We start from the raw sequence: 25349 nt of genomic DNA, 5'->3' as shown, positions 1-25349 counted from the left end.
CCGTTACAGCCCCACACCAAACACCCGCCAGGACGGCGACACCAGCGCCACCTACCTCATTCCATGCTAGCACTAACCCCAGACTTGGCATGTGCAAGAGGGGGAGAGTACTAGGTAATTCAGGAGGGTCACGGGTGACACGGGACCTTCCTCAGAAATAGATTTTTCCTCTGTCAAAATCCCTTTTCTGAGTCCAGTCCCGTGTCAGCCGGTGAAATCGTGATAGAGAATCATGCCAAGGCTGCAACTACTAGGAAAAAGAAATGGAGGGGTAATCTGAAGAAAAGGCAAAAGTTTTACCAAAATAATTTTAATTAAGCAATCTCTTCCGTGTAGCAAGAACACTAAGACTAAGGCATATTAAATCTAAGGCACATTAAAAAACTTAATACTATGAAACATGGGCAGGTCCCGCACGACGGAGAAAAAGCCCCAAAAACCTTAAAATTACTTAAAGCAAGGTGAAACATGAAAAGCGCACAAAATAACTGCAAATATAACCTTAATACTATACACGTAAACTTAGGCTAAACACGTAAGAGACAAAATCAATTAACATTAATATATACATTCATCTGGGGTACATGGAGCCAAATAAAAACTGTCCAGTACCCCACAAGAGAAACAATCATGGCATTTCAGATTACGCTTTTTCCATCAACAGGTACAAGAAACAACAATATGAGGAGCCAGGCAGTGAGGTATAATCAACCAGGAGAATAAGCAGAAAAGTAAATGAGGCAGGCGGGCGGGGGGGAAAGGAAAGGACAAGGATATGATTAATTAAGGTGGGGAGATGACACTTCCCACAGCTATGGTAGAAAATTTCAGGGCTTCGAGCGTTTTTAAATAGTGGCGTTTAAACACTAGAGGTGATTTCAACCCGTAAATTTAGATAACTCCGAAAAGTCCATATTATGAAAGTAATTAATGGAAGTAGCAACTGCTCGAATATCATGAACCTTGGGGATTGAATCTGGGTTGGCCTGTTTAATGAAATATAAAATTTGTTGTCTTATAGCATTTAGTGAAAGAGTACCACCTTTCTCCCTGATAAAAAGAGGACCCGACTTACTCTGTGGAGTTCTTAAAAGGTAAGATTTAAGTGTATAAACTGGACATAAAGACTGGTCTTGAGGAAGGGGCACCACCTTCCAAGGAGACCACCTGTCCTGTGGGTCTTCGTTCTTAGCTAAAAATCTAGGGTCAGGGGAAAGGAGGACCTCTCCAGACGGGAGGAAGTTCACATAATTATCACCTCTAGTGAGAGCCGACAGCTCTGAGATTCTAGCACCTGAAGCCAAGCTAATCAAAAATAAAGTCTTCCTTAACAGATCCTGATAAGAGCAATGAAAGTTATCCATCTCTGATGCTAACTTAAGGACGTCATTGAGAAACCACGTAACAGACTGTGGGCGTGATACTGGTCTCAGACGAGCGCATGCTCTGGGGATAGATGAAAAGTAGGAATCTGTGAGGTCGATTTTAAAGCCGTAAAGAAATACTTTCTTTAATGCTGACTTGATTCTGGTAATAGTGGCCGGAGCTAGGCCTTTCTCAAACAATGATCTAAAGAAGGAAACTCCTAAATTAGCTGTCATGATTTTGGCTTCAGATGCTTTTAGGAAGGAGGCTAATTTTTGACTGCTGAATCATACTGTCTAATAGTAGAATCTCTTTTATCTGATTCTAAAAACAGAGTGTTGACAGGGTCAATGTTCGCTCCTTTTGAGCTGCGAATTTTATAAAGTCCATAAAACTAGGGCATTCTGAATTCTTGAGGAAGCTGACACAGTCTTGGTTTGTACTGTCTGAGTCAGAATGGGCTTGGGGATCCGAAGACTCCGTAATCCCAGTTCCTGAAGAAGAGGGAACCAATTGCTCTTCGGCCAATAGGGAGCTACTAGGGCTAATTGACCTTTGAATGTCCTGAGTTTGTGTAAAACTTTCAGCAGTAAGTTTATTGGTGGGAAAAGATAAATCTTCTCCCAACTGTTCCAATCTACTGTCATTGCGTCTATGGCGAACGCCTGAGGGTCCAGGTTGGGAGCCACATAACAGGGGAGCTTGAAGTTGCTCTCCGTTGCGAACAGATCCACTTGGAGGCCCGGAACCCGGCAAAAATCCACTTGAAAGATTCCACGTCCAGGGACCACTCCGTCTCCAACGGAGCATTCCTGGACAGGGAATCCGCCACCACGTTCCACCCCGCTAGGTGGGTGGCTGACAGGTGCCAGCCGTGCTTGTTCGCCAGGGAGAAGATAGCAACCATTACTTGGTTTACTCGGCCTGATTTGGAGCCGCCCTGTTGATGCAATGAACTACCACTGCGCTGTCCAATACCAACCTGATATGAATCCGGTTGGGGGCGGATTTTCTTCAGAGTTAGAAATACCGCCATAGCTTCCAGGGTGTTTATATGGAACTGCTGAAACATTGTGGACCACGTTCCTTGTACTTTTTGTTTTGGTGAATATCCCCCCCAGCCGCTTAAGGAAGCGTCTGTGTGAACTACTAGTGCCGGAGGGGGAAATTGAAGCGGAACTGTATTGGACAAGCCTTTGACCGAGGCCCACGGTCGCAACCTTGTCTTTAAGATTTGAGGGATAGAGGAGACCTTGTCTCTGAGCTTGACATTGGCTCGACTCCGCCACACTCTGTTTATGTCTTTTAACTTCGCTTTTAATAGCAGGTTTGTCACTGAGGCAAACTGAAGAGACCCAAGGACCCTTTCTTGGGACCGGCGGGATGCTGATGGATTTTTGAGGAATCTCCTGGTGAGAGATGCTATCTCTTTCCTCTTGGGAGGCGGAAGGGACAGCGTGTGAGATGACAGATCCCATTGGAGACCCAACCACTGAAACCGGGACTCCGGAGTCAGGCGGGACTTCTCTCTGTTCAGTTGGAAACCTAGCGACTCCAGGAAACTGATGACTATGGACGTGGCTTTCTGACACTCCGGCACTGTTGGTGCCCAAATTATCCAATCGTCCAAATATGCTGCTAGGGATATCCCTTGAGACCGGAGTTGCTGTACTACCGTGTCCGCCAGCTTTGTGAATATCCTGGGCGCAATGTTCAGACCGAAGGGCATGACCCTGAAGGAGTAGGCTTGATTCCCGAGTCTGAAACCGAGGAACTGAGAGAAGTTCCGCGCAACCGGGACGTGATAATAAGCGTCTGAAAGATCGATAGAGGTGGTGACGGCTCCACGCGAAGTAGAGTCCGTACCTGAGCTACCGTAAGCATGCGAAAATTTGTCGCATTTTATGTAGAGATTTAGACGCGACAGATCCAGGATCACTCTTTGCTGATCGGAGTCTTTTTGGGAACAGTGAATAACCTGCCTTGAAACTTTAGGTGCCTTACTTTCTTTATTGCTCGTTTGTTGAGCAATTCTGTCACATAATCCTTTAGGATTGCTGTGGGTGGCTGGTAAAACCTGGTTAGAGGAGGAGGGTTTTGATCCAGCTCCATCCTAGGCCTTTGGACACAATGCTGTGTGCCCAAGGGCTGAAGGTCCATTGGTCCCTGAACCAAAACAGGCGACCGCCTACCTGTGTTCTCTCAGTGGGAGGGAGCGGGTTTATTCCCCTACCACGTCCAGGTCTTCCCTTGGGGTGGTATTGGGTTTTCCTCTATGAGGGGCTTTGCCTCTTCCTCCCCTTGCAACCCTATTAAGGCCGTGAAAATAACCACGGCCTTCATATGTGGGGTTGTATGCCGGTGAGCCACATATGAGGGTGCAGCTGGTTGGACCAGCACGTACTGTTGGGGTGAGCTTTAGAAGTGGAAGGCTGTGCCACTGCCGAGACCGGGACGGCTTGGACTACCGCCTGGTGGTGAGGCCTCTTATGCCTCCTGAAGCGTTTACCTCCTCTCGATTGGGGGCCGGCCGATTCTGGGGTCTTACGCTTGTAGGCTGAAATACCCCAGCGAGAACGAAGACTTTGGTTGGCCCGTGTAGCCTCGGCCATAACACTTGTGACCTCCTCTTCAGGGAAGAGGTTAGGTCCCCAGATCGAGCTTTTCACGAGCTTGTTAGGCTCGTGACGGATAGTTGCATCGGCGAAGATGAACTTCCTACATTCCAGTCTGGCCATGATAAATTCAGATAAGTCAGACTGGAAACCTGCCAGCAAGGACTTAGCCAAAACCTGAAAGAAGGGCTCGTCCGAGCAGGAGACGGCAGTAGCTTCAGTAAGGCATACGGAGTTCAACGACCGGGCTAACTTAACCCGAGCATCAAATTCCGCTTTCAAAGAGCTTCCGGCAGCTTGGGGAGCTGCTCGCTAAATTGCGTGGAGGCGCAGAAGGGGTCCAGCTTCCCGACCGTGAAAGTGGACGGGCGTCTGTCCAGAACTCATTACTTCCTGGGAATACCAGGGAAGTAGGGTCTGTCTCCCTTAGCTGAGGTACCGGAATACCCTCAAAGCACGCTCGGGCCGTAGCCAGAGCGACTTTGTCCAAGCAAGGGGTGGGAAGGTTGTCTCCCAGGGCGAACATGGTGAAGTTCCCCTTGAAAGGAGTCAACTTCAAGTGTTATTTGCCTGCCACTCCGTCAGAGTGCGCCAGGAGAGCCGACTGAGCTTGGTCCCTAGGGACGATGACAGTCTCCCTAGGAACCTTGTCTGACCGAATCCAGGCTTCCTCCGTGAGCCTCACGAAGCCTGGGTAAGGGGGCAGGAGATCGGGGGGGAAGAACTCCAATTCCTCCAACCGTCTCGTGCCAAGACCATCAAGAGTCAGCTTGCCATCATGTTGGATGGCCCGGAGAGCGAACCGCCAAGGGTTACCGACATCGAACGGCGGGAGGTCCGCAGTGTCGGGGATAACATACTGTGGTTCGGCTGGGGTGGTGAGCCATTCCCGCCAGTATGTTATCATGACTGGCCAGCTTCTCAGAGATTTCGCTAAATCTCGAATCCAGGTCCTCCGTAAAACGCTTATAAAGCTGGTTAGCAAAGGCCTCTGCATCGAAAGCAGGTTGGCGAGGAGGGCTTGGTTTTGCAGCCCTCTTACTCGCGCCTTTGCTGGAGGAACCAGACTTGCTCCCGGAGGCTACAGGTCCTGAGACCTTAGCCTTCGACGGGGGGAAGGGCAATGCCTTCTTGGAAGACGAGGACTTGAAGCCCTTCGCCTTCCATGAAGTCTTCAACTTCAACTTGGGGATAGCAGATGGAGCTCTATCACCCAAGGAGGAAGACTTCACAAAGCCTGTAAAAGAAGAAACAGATGAAGCAGGGGAGTCAAATAAAGGGGGGCCCGCCCCAACAACCTCACCTACCTCACCACTTACCACCTGGTCCTGCTCTACATTCATCGGTTCCAGGTCGAGATTAATGGCGGCAACATCCTCCGAGACCTCAGCGTAGAGGATATCCGCTTGGGGTGGCTGGGTCTCATCCCGGATCTGCTGGATGATAGGGGTGGCCAGATCTTCAGGCACTGCGGCCGCCACCCGTGCGTGCGCGGGGTAGAGTAAGTCCCTCAACCTGGCGTCGAGGACGTAGGGCTTCCCGACGGAACGTTCCTTCCAAACCCAGCCACCCAGGCCCGGAGGGATTCAAGGCAGACTTCTTGGAAGTTTCGTCCGCCTGTAAGAAAACCAACAATTAGCTAAGGACGAAAACCATTCCGGGAACCTCATAAACAATGTATAATATACAATATGAGGAGCATAAAGCAAGAGTAATGTAAAGACTGTCACTTACCAACTCATCCTGGACAGTTGTGCAGAGAGCAAAGCAAACCTCACAACCATCAGGGTGCCAAACAATCAGGTCATCCAGGCGGACCGCACAACCAGCGTGGGTCCGACAAACTACGTGACCGTAGGGTTGTTGGAGGGAGGCGGTGCACCCCGGCTCCTCACAGCGAACAGTCTGTAAGTAGAAAAGTACATGAACCTCCCACCCTAAGCAAACTAAAGCTGGCGAGGCCGGGAAATTCAACTGCAACCGGGATACTCCGGCGGAGAAGAACTCCCTATCATAAACTGGGCCAATAAGCTCTAAATTACACAGAGTGGAAGGTAGGATTTCAGACCCCGGAGTACTCCGGGGAATGAAGGGGAGAGAAACCAGGAACTAACCATAAGGGCTGCCAGTAAAATAACGGCGGAGACCCCTGGTATAGGACCGGACTCACGTATTTATATATAATGAATAAAGGAGAGTACTCCTGTAGATAACAGACTTATCTAAAAATAAAAACAGTAACAAGTGATGGTAAGAACTCAAGAGGACGGAGGGATCCGTTCCCCTATAATGAAAAACCTTCCGCCCTTACTTCCCCGCCGGAGAACGAGACGGGTAAAATGCTCATATGTTCATAACATAGGGTGAAGCAATATATATATACCGTGTCAACGTAAACCGACGGGGAGACGAACAGTGACTCGAACGCGTTCGAGTAAACAAACCACCAACCCCAATACAGCGATGCTAGGGACAATATGGGAGGGAGCGAATCCCTCAACCAACAAGAGAAGTCCCGGAACTCGGAGAAAACGCCATCTAGCGTCACCCGCACGAGTAGAGCAAGGCTGGAGAGGAGGAGGGGGGGGAAGGTAAGGAGGAGGAGTAGGCTACCAGGAAGGAACAGGAGACGGGGAGAAGCTCACCCGCTCAACTGCACCATACCTCCCAGACCATGAATCTTGGAGGGGCAATATGACTGGAAGCAACCAACCCGAAGCCCGACTCCTACCTAGGCGAAGCCTAATATGGACCTAACCTTAGTATAGGCTAGGACGAGGAGTGTAAAAGGGAAGGAGGAAGCAACTGGGAGAGAAATTTGAGCCGAGAACCAGCAGGGATCGAGAATGGCAGGCAAGGGGGCGACTAGCCTAGAGGAAACACATCCTAAGAACTCGATTCCCCCCAATTGGAGGAAGAGAACCAAGGGGCTCACTCTGCCCACCGAAAAACGATCCCGGAGGAAAACAGCAACAAAACTCCCTCAACCTGAACTCCCCACCCAGGGCAAAGGGAAGGAAGCTAACAAGCCTACTCCACAAGATAACCAACACTCATAAAAACAAAAATGTGCTCAACAGAGAGCGTAGCCTACCACGGGGAAGCGGTTAGATCTGAGGCTGCCGCCAGCACCCGAGGTAAACCACTCAATAAAATAATAAAAACAATAAAAATAAAAATAAAACTACAAGAGAGCACCATCTTCAATCAAAATTAATTAGCCTAGTAAGACCAAAACAATAGGAACCCAACCTGGGGGGGGACCTAGACGGGGCATCACTCCCACAAAGGCCAGTAGGCCAATGATCGTAATTCATAAGGGGGGGGAGCCACCGCAAGGAACCACCAGGAAGGGAACCAAGGGGGGCAAAATATCTATAACGACGAGGAGACGACTCCAACTGAAAAGAACAGAAGGAGACGCCTCGCGGTCGACATGGCTGGCTGGGGACGCCGTGGCGACATAATAAGATCTCGATATTTATGAAAATACGAGACTATAACAGCCAAAAAATAGAACAAAACCCCACAAGAAGATGGTACTTAACTTGGAAATGGTAAAGCTGCTCGACGCCATCGTAGAAGCAGAAAAAATCCAAAATGATGGAAGAGCACACAAAATAAACCGTAGATTCACGTGCTAGAAAATGGAATGAGGTAGGTGGCGCTGGTGTCGCCGTCCTGGCGGGTGTTTGGTGTGGGGGCTGTAACGGCTCACCGCTCTGTTCCGGGGATTTTGATAAGGAGAGATCTTTCGAGTAGGTTTCCGTGGTAGTGGTAATTCACTCACCCCTTCTTATACCGACGCCTTCCTAGAAGACGCTCGACTGGGGGTAAACCCCAGCTTTCCTGAAAGCTCTTTTTCTCTGGTATATCTAGCAAGGTTATACCTAGAAATTCGTGCTGTAATGGAATTTCACCGGCTGACACGGGACTGGACTCAGAAATAGATTTTTCCTTTGTCAAAATCCTTTTTCTGGATCGGGTCCCGTGTCACCCGTGAAAAATAGTAACAGAGAAATAAACATCATTCTTATGCTATTAAAGACTTAAATAGAAACGTTGAAAACTAGGAGAATTCTACCTTGAACATAAGTAAGGTCCTCTAAGTTCATGTAATGAAAATAATGTAAGTGGTCACCGTCTAAGATCATGAGCTTAGAATAGCACCTGAATAGGCTTGTATTAAGAAAATACTTCCTGCCTAATAGCAGACCCAATGACAGTGCCCCCCCCTTTTTTAAAGGAGAGGACCTGACAAAATTGTGAGGTCCTGTCTAAAAAAGCCTGCAAGGAGAAAACTGGACACAGAAACAGACCTTGTAAAAGGGGAGTACTCTCCAAGGTGACCACCGAAAATGAGGACCTTCAATTGTAGATAGAAAGTTAGGGTGAGGAATTCACAACACTACCCCTGATGAGGGGAAACCAAACTGATTGGTTCCGCCAGACAAACCAAACTGATTGGTTCCGCCAGACAGGGCAGACAGTACAGGAAAACTAACACTAGAAGCTAAGCTGATTAAAAATTTTTGGGACTTCCTTAACAAGGAAAGATAAGAACAAGATGATTGTTGGTTACCGAAGCTAACTCCGATACATTACTCAAAGACCAGGAAACCGAATGTGGACGGAGTACTGTTCTTAGACGAACACAGACCTTAGGGATGAAAGTTAAGGGCCTGTGAGTCTGGTTCCAACAAAACACTTTCCTCGAGGCCAATGCGGCCGCATCAGTACTGTAGCTTCGAAAACTATGTGAAGAGTGCTAGTTACTTAACTGCAGAACCATACTGCAGTAGAGTAGGATCCCTTAACTGATTTCAGGAAAACAGTAATAACAGGACCAATATCAGTTTCCTCCTAAACTGTAAGATTCACAAAGACCACAAAGCCAGGACATCAGAGTTTGAGGGGGCTGACGCAGGCTGAGTTTATACCAGACGGGACAGCTTGATAGTTTGTGGCTGAATTGGGTTGCAAACAGACCTACTTCCAGGCCCAGGAAAAGGTCACAAGACTACCTGAATGACGCTCCGCCTAAGGACTATTCCGACACCAGGGGGGAGGCCCTGGATAGGGAAAAAGCAGTGACCTTTTGGACCCCTACGAGAAGGGTGGTAGACAGAGGCACCTCGTCTGTTGGTTATGGAGAAGAATGAACCATAACCTGAACGAAGCAATTCGAGTCCAAAACCACTTGTTTACGCAGCGCACTATTGCTGTTTTGTTCAGAACCAGCCTAAAAGGAAACCTCTTGGGGGGGAAGAAGTTTCCAAGGACAGGAAGACTGTCACCGCCTCCAAAGCGTTGATATGGAACTGCCGAACGTGACCGACTAAGTACCATGTACTTCATTGGGCCAAAAATATCCACCTCACCCGCCCAGAGAGGTGACGGTGTGGAATACTGAGGCCGGAGGGGAAAGCTGGAGAGGAACTGACTTCGTAAGCACTTGACAGTTGTGCAAGGCCGGAGGCCACTATTCAAGCAGGAGGAATCAAGGAGACACGTCCCTGACTCCACCATACCCCGTCATAAACTCCAGCTTTGACTTCAGAAGGAGAACCGTCACTGAAGCAAACTGGAGAAAACCCAGGACCTTTTCTTGGGCACGGGAGAGGTATGCTTGAGATGATGAAATGATAAGATGCCCTTGCTATCTCTTTCCACTTCCACTGGATTCATAACTACGGAAGGCTACCCTCCTGAATCAGGTGGGATTCCTTCCTGGTTACTTAGAAGCCCAAAGACTCTAGAAACCGATTATAATGACCGCGCCCTCAGGCAATTCCCGACGCTGGGTGCCCAAATGAGCCAGGCAACTAGATATGCAGCTAGCATAGCCTCCTAATACCGGAGCTGTTGAACTACGGTACTGTTCAAACTGGCAAAGACTCTGGAGCCGCATTGAGGAGGGCATGAACCTGAAGGGGCACGCCTGCTCCCGAGTCTGAATCCCAAGAAGGGATAGGACCTTTCTGCAACCAAGATGTGAAAGGAAGCGTCGGAAAGGTCTATAGAGGTGGTTACGGCTCCACGGCGCAGTAGGATCCGAACCCACAAGACTGTAAGTAACTGAGACTTGCCGCATGAATAAGGAAAACAAACGGGACACGCCCGGAAAAATTTTCCAGTGGAAGGGAACTTCCTTGGCAGACTGAAAAAGCCTGACAGGCCATTCGCAAAGACCCCCAGAACTCTTGCCGGAGGCTGATTGAACCTGATTGGGGGGGGGAACAACAGTCCAGCTCCACCCCGGGCCCTGATAACTATACTCTGGGCCCAGGAACTGAAGTTCCAGTGGCCCCGAAAATGGTACAGCCTCCCACCCATATGAGAAATACTACAGGGAGGAGGCTTGATTGCCTCCCGTGAAGCGAATGCCTTCCCAATTTCTCGGAGAGGAGAAGGATGCATCCCTGTTCCTATGATAACCCCGAGGGTCAGAGCCTCTGGCCAAATGTCTAGTGAAAATTCTTTCCTTAGGTTTTCGTATGAAGCAAAGAAAACTCCGGCGGGCACGTGGGGGAGGCAGAGACACACGGGGGCGTTACAAGGGGCTGATGTGTTGGCTGAACCCGCACACATCGAGGTGGAGGCTGGGAGTGAGAGCTGACGGCTGTCTAGGGGCAGAGACCTGAAGAGCCTGCACCACCGCCTGAGCAGGGGGGCTCTTGAACTACATGAACTTCTTGCCAGACTTGGGACAGGTCCCGGCAAGATCAGACCGTTTCTGCTCGTAGGGTAGACACCCATGAGAACGGAGGCTCTGGGTAACAATAGTAGCCCCAGACGGGCCGTAACAACGCCCACCTGGGGAAAAGATTAATTCTCCAGGTGAAACTGTTCATAAGATTTTTCAGCTCAAGGCGTAACGGGCAAGCCTGACTTACACCCTGTTTCAGCTTCCGAAAATTGACTCCGAAGCTTAGGAGCTGTACGCTGAATAAATTAGAAGCGTAGTCCGGGGTTAGAAGATTCACTGTGAATGTATCTGTGATATCTGTCTCCCGGAAATGCCTCAGCGATACATTTCAAAACAAGCCTGTTGATAAGAGGGGCTACATTCGGAGCACAAGGGGTAAGAAACAGGGCTCTCAAAGAGAGCACGGTAAGACCCCACAGCTGGCGTGAACTTGGAATTTTCCGCCTGCCACTCCGTTAGAGTCCTCAGGAGACGATGTGTCCAGCCCCTAGCTGAGGGCTCACTTATGGATCCTGCCAGACAGATGCCATGCTCGTTCTGACAGTCTGGTAAAACCCGGATAAGAGGATACCAGACCGGAAGGGAAGAAATGCCCTTCCACCAACCTCCGTGCCCACACCCCGATAGGAGGGTGCCTTCATGCTGGGAAGCATAAAGGGAAGGCACCAAGATTCCCAGACTGGAGGGGAAAAGAGGTGGAGATGTCCGAACGATAGAATTCGAACGGAGCAGGACTTAACAGGTGATCCATTGACAACGAGTCTTGAGATTAATCTCTTGGGATTTAAGCTCCTGGGAAAGGGAAGGCATGGACCATGATGTAGATAGTTAGTTTAATAGGTTGACAATGACCCTCATAACGAGCTCCTTATAAGGAGACCCGTAAAAAGAGTTTTCAACAAAGGAAGGAGGGGGTAACCGCCTTGCTTTGCTTGGGCCGTGTCCCTTTCCAGAAGATGAGGCCAAACTCGTAGATGGCACCGGATTAGAGATCCGAGACGTCCTTGAGGGGGCCCCGGAGCGGGTCTTCTTGGTTTAAAAAATGTTTTTTTTTTTTTTTTTTTTTTTTTTGACTACACCTTAGGGACGGTAGACCAGGAACCGTCGAAAAGGGATGAGAAGGTAACGAATCCCTAAAGGAAAAGTTTGCCTCACCTAATTCCGAGCTAAGCGGAAAAGGTTTGTCTCAATTATTCCCGCACCTACTTATCGCTCCGGGACGATGTTCACAGGTCCGAGAACGAGACAGAAGGCCGCAACGTCTTCAGAAAACTCTCCGTAAACAATTAACTTGAAGCGAAGATTTACGAGACTTGCGGCCGGCCTCCAGGAGGGGGAAAAATAGGACCCCAGACACCGGAGGAACAACTATCAATAAGTTATATAAGACGGAGTTTGGCGAAGGAAAAACCGATAGGAGTATATGAAACCTACCAATTTACCGAGAATCTCGCCGAAACGGAGTTTACGGAGGAAATCGATAGGCGTATATGAAACCTATCGATCCACCGAGAATCTCGCCGGAGAGAGCCCAAACACCGAAAGATTAACTATTAATAAGCCACAAGAGGCGGAGAACCGATAGGTTTATATGAAACCTACCGAATTAACGAAAATCCCACCCGAGACGGAGTTCGAAAAGAGCGACTATTAATAAGCCACGAGGCGGAGCTTGACGGAGGTAAAACCGACAGGTATATATGAAACCTACGGATTCATCAGGTAGCCTGCTCGGGAGAGCATAGCGTACAACGCAATCTGCCGGGTGCCAAACGACTAATAATAAGCCAAAGGAGGCGGCGTTTGGCGGCGATAAAACCGACTGGTGTAAATAAAACCTACGGATTCATCAAGTAGCCTGCTCGGAGAGAGCATAGCGTACTTAACAACCTTCCGAGTCAAGAATAAGTCACATGAGGCGGAGTTTGGCGGAGACGAAACCGACAGGTATATATAAAACCTACGGGTTCATCAAGAAGCCTGCTCGAGGAGAGCATAGCGCATTTCATAACCTTCCGTACCAAACTATAAATCCAAAACAGACTGCGCACCGAATGGGAGCTATAGACTCCGTGACCGCTGGTTTGTTGCAGGATAGCGGAGCATTCCTGCACTTGACAAAACCAGCCGAAAACGTATGAGAAAAGGGCATGCTGGAACGGATGCCGGAGCAGAGTACCGTAGCAGCCATAGCCTAGTCAGACCAGGAAAACCCCCGGAGAAAACCGGAGAGAAAACCGGGCTAACAGGACAAAACTCATAAGACATAAAAACAGAGTCAACGGAACATTCCGAAGCGATCATGTTTGAACAAAATGTGGGAAGGTTATGAACTGTTCGGAAGTGGGCGCACTCCGAGCCAAGAGAGGAAAACCCCCGGAGGAGGATATCCTGAACGGTGATAGCGGTGGGGAATAAACGCCGACCGCTAAACACTAAAACCGCCGTAGCAGTAAGCAAGGAGAGCGCCCAACAAGATAACGAAACACCAACAGGTAGCAGCAAAAAGGAGGGGGAACGCCAAAAGTAAATAAAGCAGAAGACAGTTAGGTGGAGAACGCTAACTGGCCTCGTATGAGATCCCAACAGTGAGGTGCGAACATGCAGGAAGCACCACGAAGGGAAATAGTCGACGTAAAAGGAAGGGGGAAGGATAGGCCAGGAGGTTGGTAACCCAAAGCAGCGACCAGGGTGGGACAGCACTCCCGGGCGCCCAGAGATTCTCATAGATCCCCTCGCTATGTAAGCTGTGTTGCAAGACGAGCGAGAGAAAAAAAGAGAGGAAGGGCAAAACCTCTACGGCCAGGAGAGCAATGAAAGATAAAAGGAGTGTGAACAGGAGTGGGGAGAGCACTCCTGGTCACCTCCAGGTCCAGGTGGAGTGCCAACTCAGACACACCGAAGGACAATCAATCAATGCAGAGGGAGGGGATTTAGGCTACGACATAAAATAAGGATAATTGCTCTCAAGCCTTGGAAAGTTAACAAACTTTGAAAACAAACCAAGGGGAGAGAGAGAGCAAAGGATAAAAGGGAGAGAAGGGGACTCTCGAAACCACAAAATAACATATATATAGTCGGTAAAAGAAGTGTGAACAGGAGTGGGGAGAGCACTCCCGGTCACCATTGGTAAGCAACCCAAAGAAGGATTGAACTAGGATAGGCTACGCAGGTAAACCCTCGCTATTCCAGCTTAACTTATTAGGAACATTAGCCTAAGTGAAAAGCCGAAACAGGGAGAGGGTGGACGTAGGCAATATATCCAAGTCAAAACCAAACAAAGGGAAGCACCAGACATAAAACACACATGTACAGAACGAGATCACCGACATGAAACTCATACGTACAGATCGAGAGCGTCCCTCCTAACGAATTTTTCCCCGAAGGGAAAAAGTGTTACAGCCAACCCCTAGGCTAACCTAACTGAGGCGATGTAAAGGAAGGAAGCCTAGGAGAGGGGTAAAGGCTAACCAATAACTCAAAAAAAAAATCATAATAAAACAAAAATTGTCTATATGGTACATGTAGGAGGATAGGCAGGCCCAACACAACATGGACGTGAAGGGACATGACCGACCTCCAGTTAAATGAAAGTATCCCAAAATTAACAAAATTCAAAAGCATCCAAGCACAAGGTCAAAAATTAAATGTAACAATGAAAATCATGTTCCCATACACTTAGAGAAGTGAGTCTAAAACAAGGCAAAATAAAGCCAAAATAAGAAGCGAATAGGCCCGAGGGGAAACCACGTAGCCTAAACAGCAAGACAGCACTTGACCAGGAAGGGAACACAAAATTCACAAAATAAACAAAATTATAAAAACAAAGTAAAAACCGTAACAGTACCAATGAAAATAAGATCCCCAAAGGCTAAGAGAAGTGAGTGACAAAAATAAAGCATAATGAGGCCATGATAATAAGCGAATGGGCTCAAGGGGAAACTCGAGCCTAAAACGCTCAACAACATTTCTCGTAATGAAGCCACGATAAAAAGCGAATGGGCCCGAGGGGGTAGCTCGTAGCCTAAACGCTAAACATCACTCCCGTAATGAAGCCATGATAAAAGGCGAATGGGCCCGAGTGGGTAGCTCGTAGCCTAAACGCTAAACATCACATCCGTAATAAAAATCACTCTCGTAATGAAGCCATGATAAAAAGCGAATGGGCCCGAGGGGGTAGCTCGTAGCCTAAACGCTAAACAGCACTTCTCGTAGTAAATGGGTACAGAACAAACAAAAATTAATCAAACCCACTAAAGTTGGGGATCATTAATAGTAAAACATCCCAAATAAAAAGGGATACAAATAAAAAACACAAAACAAATATGCCGCTCCAAGACCAAGAGAGGTCAAGAGACGACGTGAGAGGAGATCGAGACGGGCGTTATAAATTCCTTTAATTATTAAACTAAAGGGAAATAAGAAGCCTCAATCGCCTAAAAACAAAAAACACTGGTACTCAAGTAATTGAAGAAGAACCTTGCGAGGATGCCATAAAAATCCAAAATAGAGCACAAAATAAGGATCACAACGAAATTACGTGTGAACGAAAAAACGTGCTAAAATGGAATGCGGGCTAGTGTTGCCTTGTATACAGTCCGCGAGTAGTGCATGGGCTTGTATCGCACCTCTCTCGTTGGGACTTTTGACATTGGGAATCTCTATAGGATAAGGTTCCGTGTTTTTGTAGTTCACCCTTTTCCATACACGACTCCATCTAGTGGAGCTCGCTCTGGGGGTAGTAACTCCAGCATTTCATTTAGCTTTCTCTGGTATCTAGCAACGGAATTACCTAGAAATAAGTGCTGAATGGACTATTTCACCGGGTGACATGGGACCCCGATCCAGAAATACTTATCAAGTCTCTGGAGCTGGCAGCGACATTGTCGAGACCTGGGAATGGATTCCTTCAAGAGAAGTATCTATTTCCCTTAGGTCTCGGCAATTCTTTTCATTCCGCTTCCTCTCCCATACTCCCAATTCGGGAAATGCCAGCCTGGCTAGAGCTAATTGTCTCGGTATCCTGTCATCTTGCAGAAGCTTCCCCATGGCTATGTTCCATAATCTTCTATCGAAGCCTGGGACTTCTTAGGAGTTGAGGGGGGGCTGGCTTGAACTCGAGGTTGAGTCAAGATGACTAAGACCTAGTGGAGCAAGTAACTATAAAAAAATAGGGAAAAAGTGCAAATGGTGATACAAGCATGAAACTTGGCTCAACTATTCTTCTTGTCCCTTGGTCTCATTATCAACCTCTGGCCACACAAAATTTTGCCATTTTCCAAGATGGCTGACTGGTTTTCAAAATGGCGTCCTGTGGATATTTGAATATTGGTATTTAATTGATTAATCACATTCAAATCCCTAAGTCACTCCCAGTTTATATTAAAATATTAAAAACAAGCTTTATATATGTCGATACATCATTTCTCTACATAGAAACATCTAAGATGGGTGTCACTATAACAAAAATGTCTGCCAAAATGCCAAAAATTGGTACTTAAGCTTATATATGAGGCTAAAGGTCGGGTAATACATGGATTTGGGGTAACTTCAGCCTGATCAGTTCATTTTTGTAGATTAGAAATCAAAATTATTCCCCAGTTAATTCATTTTCATCCTCATTTAGAAAAAAATGGGTAATAAGCTTAATGTAAAAGTGTAATACAGGCAGTCGCCGGTTTACGACGGTTCCGGCTTACGACGTTCCAAGTTTACAACGGTTTTTCAGATATATTCATTAAAAAATCCAGGCCAGTTTACGACGCTTGTTCCGAGTTTACGACACGGCCCGTTTACGACGCTTGTTCCGAGTTTACGACACGGCCTGTTTACGACATTCAAAGTTTACGACACTTTTTAAATACCTATATTTATAAAAAAAATCTGTTTCTGGTTTAACAGCATTCATCAAAAATCAGTTTCTGGTTACAATTATTAAAACACATTCCAAGGTTACGACGTTTTTTCAACACTTTTTACGCTGCTTTGTAAGTGGAACTAGTTTTCTGAGCGTAGCTGAGCTCTGTATTTACTGTACTGTAATTGCATTGGTAGTTGACTGGACAACGACCTTCCTGGGTCGATCACGCAGGCGCGCATAACAATACCAAACAATCCTTCCCTCACTCACGTGTTTGCGTCCGCTGAGCTAGGTACGTTGCCTCGTTGTTGCTTTTCTTTAGCTGCAGTTGTTTTGTGAATTGTGCCTTCACTATGGCCCCAAAACGGCAGAATTCATCATCTGATGCTAGTGCATCCAAGAAGCCGAGGAAGAGCATCACCATGGAAGTCAAGTACGACGTAATTAAGCGTTCGGAGAAGGGTGAGAGTAACACCGAGATAGGCCGTGCCTTGGGCCTTAGTAGAACGACGGTTGTTACCATAGTGAAGGACAAACAGCGTATTCTGAAACATGTGCAAGAAGCTGCACCAATGAAGGCAACGGTGATTAACGTGAAGCAACGTAGCCAGAACGTGGTGGAGATGGAGAAGTTATTGTTGATATGGCTGGAAGACCAGAACCAATGACGTGTTCCAGTGAGCCTTAGTGTGATTCAAGAAAAGGCTAGGGAGCTGCATATGGCAGTGGTGAATAAGAGTGGGGAAGGCAGTGCTAGTGAAGAATTTTCCGCCAGCAGAGGTTGGTTTAACTGCTTCAAGGCTCATGCAAACTTGCACAATGTGAAGTTGCAAGGTGAAGCTGCTAGCGCTGATAGCGTAGCAGCAGAAAGTTTCCCTAGTGGTTTGAATGAGATAATTAGGGAAGATGGTTACACTGCTGACCAGGTATTTAATGTAGATGAGACAGGGTTATTTTGGAAAAGAATGCCAAATCATACACACATTTCCAAGGAGGAGAGGTCAGCACCAGGCCATAAAGCTGGTAAGGAGAGGCTGACTTTACTCTTTGGGGCCAATGCTAGTAGCGATTTGAAGCTTAAGCCCTTGCTAGTGTACTTGGCAGAAAATCCCAGGGCTCTTAAGGGCATTTTCAAGAGTCAACTCCCCGTCATTTGGAAGTCCAACAAGAAAGCTTGGGTTACCTTGATGGTCTTCGAGGACTGGTTCAATGACCACTTTGTGCCAGCAGTGGAAAGGTATTGTGCCTCATCTCTGCCTTTTTAAGGTCCTGCTTGTCCTAGACAATGCCCCTGGTCACCCAGCTAATCTCAGTAACATGCACCCTAGTGTGAAGGTGGTGTATCTACCACCAAATACTACATCCCTCATACAGCCGATGGACCAGGGAATCGTTGCTAACTTCAAGGCATACTACCTGGGGAGGACAATACGCTCTGCTTTACGGGCCGTTGAAGGTAACAAGGAGTTGACTCTGAAAGAATTTTGGAAAGGCTACATTGCAGATGCTGTGAAGAACATCGCATGTGCTTGGGAGGAAATAAAATTGACGACTCTGAATGGTGCCTGGAAGAAACTGTGTCCGCATTTTGTGAATAGTTTTGAGGGGTTTGAGCAGGCAGATGTTGAGACTGTGACAAGGAAAATTGTTGGGCTAAGCAAGAGGCTGAAACTGGACTTGGAAGCTGAGGATGTCACCGAGCTGCTGGCATCCCATGGAGAGGAATTGTCGTCGGAGGACCTCATTGAGCTGGAGAAGCAGATGATCGAGGAGGAGGAAGAGGCACCACAACCAAAGGTCAGGACATTAACTGTCAAGGGCTTGACAGAGGGTTTTGCCTACCTGGAGAAATGTTTGGCAGCATTTGAGGGTGAGGACCCTAACATTGCCAGGTTTGAGAGGATTCGAGGGATGTTGGATCTTACTATGTTCTACAAGGAGACGCTGAAGGAGAAGCACCTGAAGAAGAAAGTGCAGTCTAGGCTAGACTCTTTCTTCGAGAAGAAGTCTCCAGCACCACCTGCCACTCCTAGTCTAGGTAAGGAATTCTCAACTTTATTTTTGTTAACTGCTGTAATATAAATTGTTATAAATTGTAACAAAATTTATAAAAATGTTACTGCAATTTATATTTAATACTGGAGATACACAGCATAACCCAACAAATTTTATCATTTGTATCATTGCAGAAGTGACTCCTAATCCAGATTCCCCTGACTATGAATCAGAATCTGAGCCTGAACCTGTACCTGTAGTACCCTCCCCAGCAGCTTTTCCAGCTCCATCATGTAAGGAATTCCTATGTGTTTCATTTTTATAGTTTTCATGCATGATACTGTTTGTACATACTGTACATACGGTAAAAATTTTATATTTACCATTGCATAACCTAATTTTTTTCATTATGTATCATTCCAGATCTCTGGTAGTGATGACAGTCCTGACTCCCCTGAAGAATTCCAGGGTTTTGAAGCTACAGGACCTGTCTCCTCTCCAACTTCATCAGGTAAGGAATTCTTAACTTTTTTTTTTAATGTTTTATAAATTGTTATAAATGTTACAAAAAGTGTACAGTACTGCACTACACCCACCTGTACAGTATTGCTTTACTATGTGCTGTAACTTTACATAATCATTATCATTCCAGATCCACATGTTATAGCCTCCTCCCGGCCCAACTCAGCTGACCTTATCCCCTCTCCAGCCCCATCAGGTAAGGATTTCATGACTTTTTTTTTCTTTCAAATCACTTTATAAAACTGTATAGCTTATTGCATACATACCCCTGTACTACAGTACAGTACTGTACAGTAAGTTTTATCTTTTACCATTCCACAAATGACAGGTGTCCCCTGCCCAACTCCAAATTCACCTGCACCAGTAGCACCTGCACCCATTTCATGTCCACCAGGTAAGGAATTCTTCACTTTTTAGGAATTTGTATTAGCCTGCATTGTTTTAATTTGTGTTATTATACTTATACAGTACTACTGTGTACAGTATCATTTTTATCTTTTTCATTCCAGACTCCCAAGCACCTGCAGATGCCACACCACAGCCCCCCTGTTCTCATCTACCATATGCCCATCCCAGTAAGCAAGCCAACCACTAGAATTTGGTAAGAACACGTTCTATTTTATAAATTGCTATACATTTTATAAAATACTGTAATATTCATAAAATGCACAGAAGTACTTTATTCTAATCTTTATCATGTACATTATCATTCCAGGCTGACATGCACCTTTAACCTGACCTCTACTGTAACTGTACATAACCTTCCTCATGTAGCCTACATCTTTCAAATCACTAAAGGTATGGAATTCTTAACTGTTTTTAATGTTATAAATTGTTAAATGTATAGTACATTTGATAAATATAAAGTACAGTAACAGCTTTATTCTAATATTCCAGACTGCCCAGCACCTTTACTAGCGCTCCCTCATCCCAGCCTACATCTTCTAAAAATCACTGAAATTAGGTAAGGAATTAATTTTTTTATTTTGTACTGTTGAACATAGGTTTGTGAAATACCTGAACTGATAAACAGTGTGACACATACAGTACTCTGCAGTAATTTTATCCTTATCATTGCAGGCTCCCCACACATACAATCTCCATCTCCTCAAACCTAGCCTGCAGTTGTAACAGCTTTGACAATCACTGAAATTAGGTATGGAATTCCTAACTGTTTATAATTTTTTTACATTTATTATTCTACTGTAAAATACTGACTGTACTGTATTTATACTTTATTGCATGCAGGACTACTGTACAGTATTATATGTACACTAATACTAAATTTTTACATTCCAGAATTGCCTGAATCATGAGGCCACACCAACATTTTTCCAGGGTTAAGAAGCACAGGGTTTCCAAAATAAAAGTAAGGAATTCACTTTTTTTTATCTTTTATACATTCTTTGGTATAAATTACAGTACTGTACACCTGTGTTACTGTATACCAAAATGTATTTTACTCTTGTACAGTATATGTACAGTACTGTACTCTATACTTTACTGCATACAAGATTTTACAATTACTGTACAGTGCACTACTACATACTGTACTTTATACTGAATATGAAGTTTTCATAATAAAACTAATATTGTAATACTTACCTGAACACCTGAATTAGCCCTGGTTACCTACCAGCCCGAACTATATCCCCAACTCATTACCCACTAAGTGGGTAATTAACTGTCAGCGTTACCAACGCTTACAGGAAAATCCTAACAAATGAGTTACCTAGCGTACATTGTTGGCAACGCTGCTGCAAGTCCCGGCTGTGTATGGCGAGAACCCCAATTAGCTATTCATTAATCATATTGAAGTGGGGAGGAGGGTGGGAATCATTCAGGTGTTCAGGTAAGTATTACAATATTAGTTTTATTATGAAAACTTCATATTGCAATACACTCCCTGAACACCTGAATTAGCCCGATTAACAAAACTCAGTGGAGGTGGGTTCAATTAAGTCAGACCGACCTACCAACAAGTAAAGCAGGTAACTCATTATCGTCTATTCTGCATAAAAACAACAACAAACCTCACCTGGTAGTCTACTTAACAGGTGGGGATGCCTGGAAGGAGAGAGTACCCTTAACGTCAGTCTCGAGTCATGGTACTGTCTGGGTCGAGCTACTTCCATGTGGTATTCAAGGAAAACCTCCAACGGAAGAAGGAACTAACTCCCATGTGGCTAATCAAAGCCTCGCATGTAGCGGAGCCTGGCGAACCTCCCATGTGGCTATTGGTAGCCTCTCATGTATGGAGGGGAACGACGAGTCTCCCATGTGGCTATTGTAGCCTCTCATGTACGGAGGATAAGTTGAATGTGCAGTCGGAGCTTCGAATCATTGCCGTCCGTTGCTGTCGATGCTGTGCCGGGAGGTTGAATAAATCTAGCTGAAAACCACCTGGCTATACCTATCCTCAGTTTCGTAAAAGAATTCCGATTCACTGACAAAACTACTCCCCTATCTTATGCTGTCTAACCTTGCCCCTACTCTCCCCACCCCCACCTTTCATCTACCCTTTACTAAAGAATTGAATTGGCCGCCACAAAAGGACCCAGCGAGTAACCCTTATCCGACGAGAATTGAATGTCCTTAAGGTAGAAGGAAGTGAAAACTGATACTGATTTCCAAGTAGCTGCTTCTAAGATTGCCGACACCGAGAAATTCTTGAGAAATGCCGACGATGTCGCTACCCCTCTAATACTATGAGCTCTTGGGCGTTCAGAGGAGTTCGATGGTTCGAAAGAGACGAAGAATTAGCCGACGCTTGTTGTATTACCTCTCTTAGGAAAAAACTAATAGCATTCTTCGAGATCGAGTGTGAAGGACGTCTGGGAGAAACGAATAACGTTCTCGGGTGAGGCAACATCTTTTCTGTGCGTGATAAATAAGCCTTCAGCGCCCTGACCGGACATAATAGCATTTCTGAAGCGTCACCTCCCACGAAAATCTTCTAAGGACGTTACTCTAAACGCTCTGGGTAAAGGATTCGATTCGATTCCGATTTAGCTACGAATTCCGCAAATATGACAGAAAAATATCTTTCCCTGAGAAAGATAGTTCTTGAGACCGCTCGAATCTCTCCTACTCTTCTAGCTGTGGCCAGAGCAACTAGAAATAATACCTTCTTCGTTAACTGTCTTAATGACAGTGTTTCTAATGGCTCGTATTCTGACGACCTAAGGAGAGTCAAAACCGCCGCTAAATCCCACGATGGTGCCCGAAGGAAGAACTGGACGTTCTATCTTAAAAGACCTTAAGAGATCGTGAAGTATTCTACTGGTCGCCAATTCTGGGAGATGGAAACGGAACGTACTACTAAGCATTGATCTGTAACCGGCAATCGTAGAGTACGAAAATTTCTTTTCTTTCCTCAGAAAAAGAAGAAAGTCCGCTATCTTCGCTACCGTTGGTAGAGAAATACGATGACCTTGGTTCCGGCACCAACCGCGATAAACTGCCCACTTGGCCTGATATAGTTTTCTGGATGATCTTCTCAGACAGAAAGACAGTTGGCGAGCCACTGCCTTAGAGAGTCCGGCATGACGTGCTGCTCGCTGGATAGTCTCCACGCAGCTAGCTTCAGCACGCGGAGGTTCCGGTGGAAGTGATGGAAGTGCGGCTGTCTGAGAAGATCTTTCCTCTCTGGCAGGAAAACCGGAACATCTATTAGTAAATCGAGAAGGTCCGGGAACCAAGGTCTTTGAGGCCAAAAAGGGCAAATCAACGTCATCTCGGTGTTGCAGGAGATCCTGAGTTTCATTAACACTTGTTGAATCATTCCGAACGGAGGGAATGCATACATCTGCATGTCGTTCCAAGAATGCAACATGGCGTCCGTCCCGAACGACATGGGATCTTCTACTGGGGAGAAGTATACTGGGAGGCGAAAGTTTAGTCTCGTAGCGAACAGGTCTATGGTTGCTGGCCATTTCTTCAATAGAAGTTGAACCTCCTCCTGCACTAACGTCCATTCCCCTAGAACCTCTTGCGACCCGGCTTTAGGGCGTCCGCCAAAACGTTGAGTTTCCCGATACGAATTGAGGAACGAGTAGTCCTGTGGCACTCGCACCAGCGGAGAATTCTCTGGGCGACTTGATTCAAAGTTTGTGATTTTGTCCCCTCCTTCTTGAGGTATGACACAGCCAGGTTACGTTGTCGCAAAAGAGCGCTACCGTCCTGTTGCTTAACTGATCTGCGAAGCAACTTAGAGCCTCTTCTACTGCTCGTAGTTCTCTGTGGTTGATGGACTCCCTCCGATCCAGATTCGTCCAAAGGCCTCTGGCCTGACATTCCTCAGTGTTGCTCCCCAACCTGATCCGAGGCATCTGTGTACAGATGGAAATCTGGAATGGGGAGTCAATCTTCGCCGATGGTCAGATGATATTCTTCTGACCACCACCGAAGATCCTTCAGGCAAGAATCGTCCCAGACTATGAACGCGCGTTCTCTTCCGAAAGTCCCAGCGATTCCTGAGACATGCCTGAAGAGAACGCATCCGGAGACGAGAACCTGGAATTAGGAGAGAGAGGAGGCCATCCTGCCCAGCAAGCTCTTCCATAGGCTTACAGGTTGCGCTCTGTTCGATCTGAATGTTTCTAGTTGGCTCAGCATTGCCAAAACTCGTTCCTCCGTCGGGAAAGCCCTCAAACGACGCACGCCTGAATCGTTATCCCTAAGTACGTTTTTGTCTGAGCTGGAATCAAAGAGCTCTTTTCTAAGTTGATGCGTATTCCCAACTTTTGACACAAATTCAGCAAGAAGTCCCTCGCCTGCAAAACTTCCTCTACTGACGGCCTGAACTAACCAATCGTCGAGGTATCGCCTCATCCTGAAACCCCGACGATGCATTATCTCTGAAATAGGAGACATCACCCTCGTAAAGACTTGAGGTGCTGTGGTCAGACCGAAGCAGAGGACTCTGAACTGAAATGTTCCAGTTGGACCCGAGAATCGAAGGAACTTCCGAGATTCGGATGGACCGAACTTGGAGATAAGCGTCCTGAGGTCCACTGAAATCATCCAGTCGTCTCTCCGGACCGACCGCAGCACCGACTGAGAAGTTTCCATATGAAACTTCGGGAGATGATGAACCGGTTGAGACTCGAGAGATCTATGATGGGTCTCCAAGATCCTCCCGACTTCGAGCCACAAAAATCCGACTGTAAAAACCTGGGGAAGAAGGAGCGGGTTCTAATGCCCCTTTTTCCCAGAGAGCTCGGACTTCTGCTGCTAACGCTATTCCCTGATGGAGGAAGGGGAATAACTGGGAAGATGAACCGGTGAGCTGGATAGAGGAGGCAGGGAACGAAAAAGGGACTCTGTACCCCTTCCTTAACACCTCCACTACCCAACTCTCCGCGCCATACTCCTTCCAGGATTCCCAGAATGGAGCTAGGCAACCTCCTACCGGTGCAGACGAGGGAAGTGTCTCCTACTTCCGAAAACCCTTCTTAAGGACAGAAGGTTTCGGATCTGAAGCAGAAGCTGAAGTCTTGGATGAGAAACGGACTTTCTTAGGGGACCTGGTTGGTGATTTGGAACGGGTCCGCTTGGCTGGAGATGTCATCCTGGAACCTCTCGGAGATCTAGAGGACTGTGCTGCCACTTTCGAATCATGGCTTGCTGTGACTCGACAGCTGAAGAAGAGGAAACGAAATTTACCATCGAAGCTACATCTTCCTCCCTGAAAAGACTGTTGCTGAGCGCCAAAGGTGCTCTCAACAGAGCCCTTTTGTGAATATCTGGATAATGCGGAGGTAGATGGTTCAGAAAGAAATCCCTCCTTTTCTTACCGAAGAAGGTCGTACAACCGGCCGATATATTTGCCTGATAAGCCAGTCCCATTGACACCGAAGTGATGAGATTGTCGAACAAAACCGGTCCGAGGGAGAATAACCGTCCTGTTTAAGGAACCCCATTAAACCAGATAACATCCACATCGAATGGGATAGAGCCTCCGACTGAGAACGAAAAGTGTCTTCCAAAATACCCGCTTCTCTGCGAAGAGCTTCCACTGACGGAAACCAAACGATTCGAAGAAGGGACCCTAGATAGAAGAGCTTCCACTGATTCATTAAGAGGTACCCTAACACCCGCAGAAGGGTTACCCGCAACCTTGTAAAACCCCTTACGAGAAGGAAGTAAGGCGGAATCCTGCCTACCCGACCCAATTAATGCCGCTAACCTAAGTGCGCAAGACGCACACCTGGGGAATCAACCGCAATGTTGCGGGCAGCCGAGAAGGGTTGCGCAAAACCCGCACTCTCCAACAACGGTG

General features: G+C 46.7%; 4 protein-coding genes across 5 annotated transcripts in view; 3 read left to right on the top strand and 1 right to left on the bottom strand.

The window, feature by feature from the left end:
- The window catches only part of LOC136836268 (F-box/LRR-repeat protein 20-like), a 286367-nt gene that overhangs the window by 234409 nt on the left and 26609 nt on the right, over positions 1 to 25349 (bottom strand). The gene's annotated exons all lie outside the window — the stretch shown is intronic.
- LOC136836172 (putative CENPB DNA-binding domain-containing protein 1) lies at positions 16903 to 17217 on the top strand. The gene has a single exon (XM_067100171.1). The coding sequence runs from the start codon at positions 16903 to 16905 to the stop codon at positions 17215 to 17217; it is 315 nt and encodes a 104-aa protein (XP_066956272.1).
- LOC136836171 (tigger transposable element-derived protein 1-like) lies at positions 17269 to 17814 on the top strand. Its single transcript, XM_067100169.1, has one exon. It carries the CDS (start codon positions 17269 to 17271, stop codon positions 17812 to 17814), a length of 546 nt encoding a protein of 181 aa, XP_066956270.1.
- LOC136836170 (tigger transposable element-derived protein 1-like) lies at positions 17867 to 19786 on the top strand. The gene is made up of 6 exons (XM_067100168.1): positions 17867 to 18587; positions 18739 to 18800; positions 18968 to 19055; positions 19197 to 19262; positions 19576 to 19641; positions 19782 to 19786. Exons 1-6 carry the CDS (start codon positions 17867 to 17869, stop codon positions 19784 to 19786), a joined length of 1008 nt encoding a protein of 335 aa, XP_066956269.1.

The sequence above is a fragment of the Macrobrachium rosenbergii genome, chromosome 56, assembly GCF_040412425.1.
Source record: "Macrobrachium rosenbergii isolate ZJJX-2024 chromosome 56, ASM4041242v1, whole genome shotgun sequence".
NCBI lineage: Eukaryota > Metazoa > Arthropoda > Malacostraca > Decapoda > Palaemonidae > Macrobrachium > Macrobrachium rosenbergii.
This window is presented reverse-complemented; position numbering and strand designations above follow the sequence as displayed.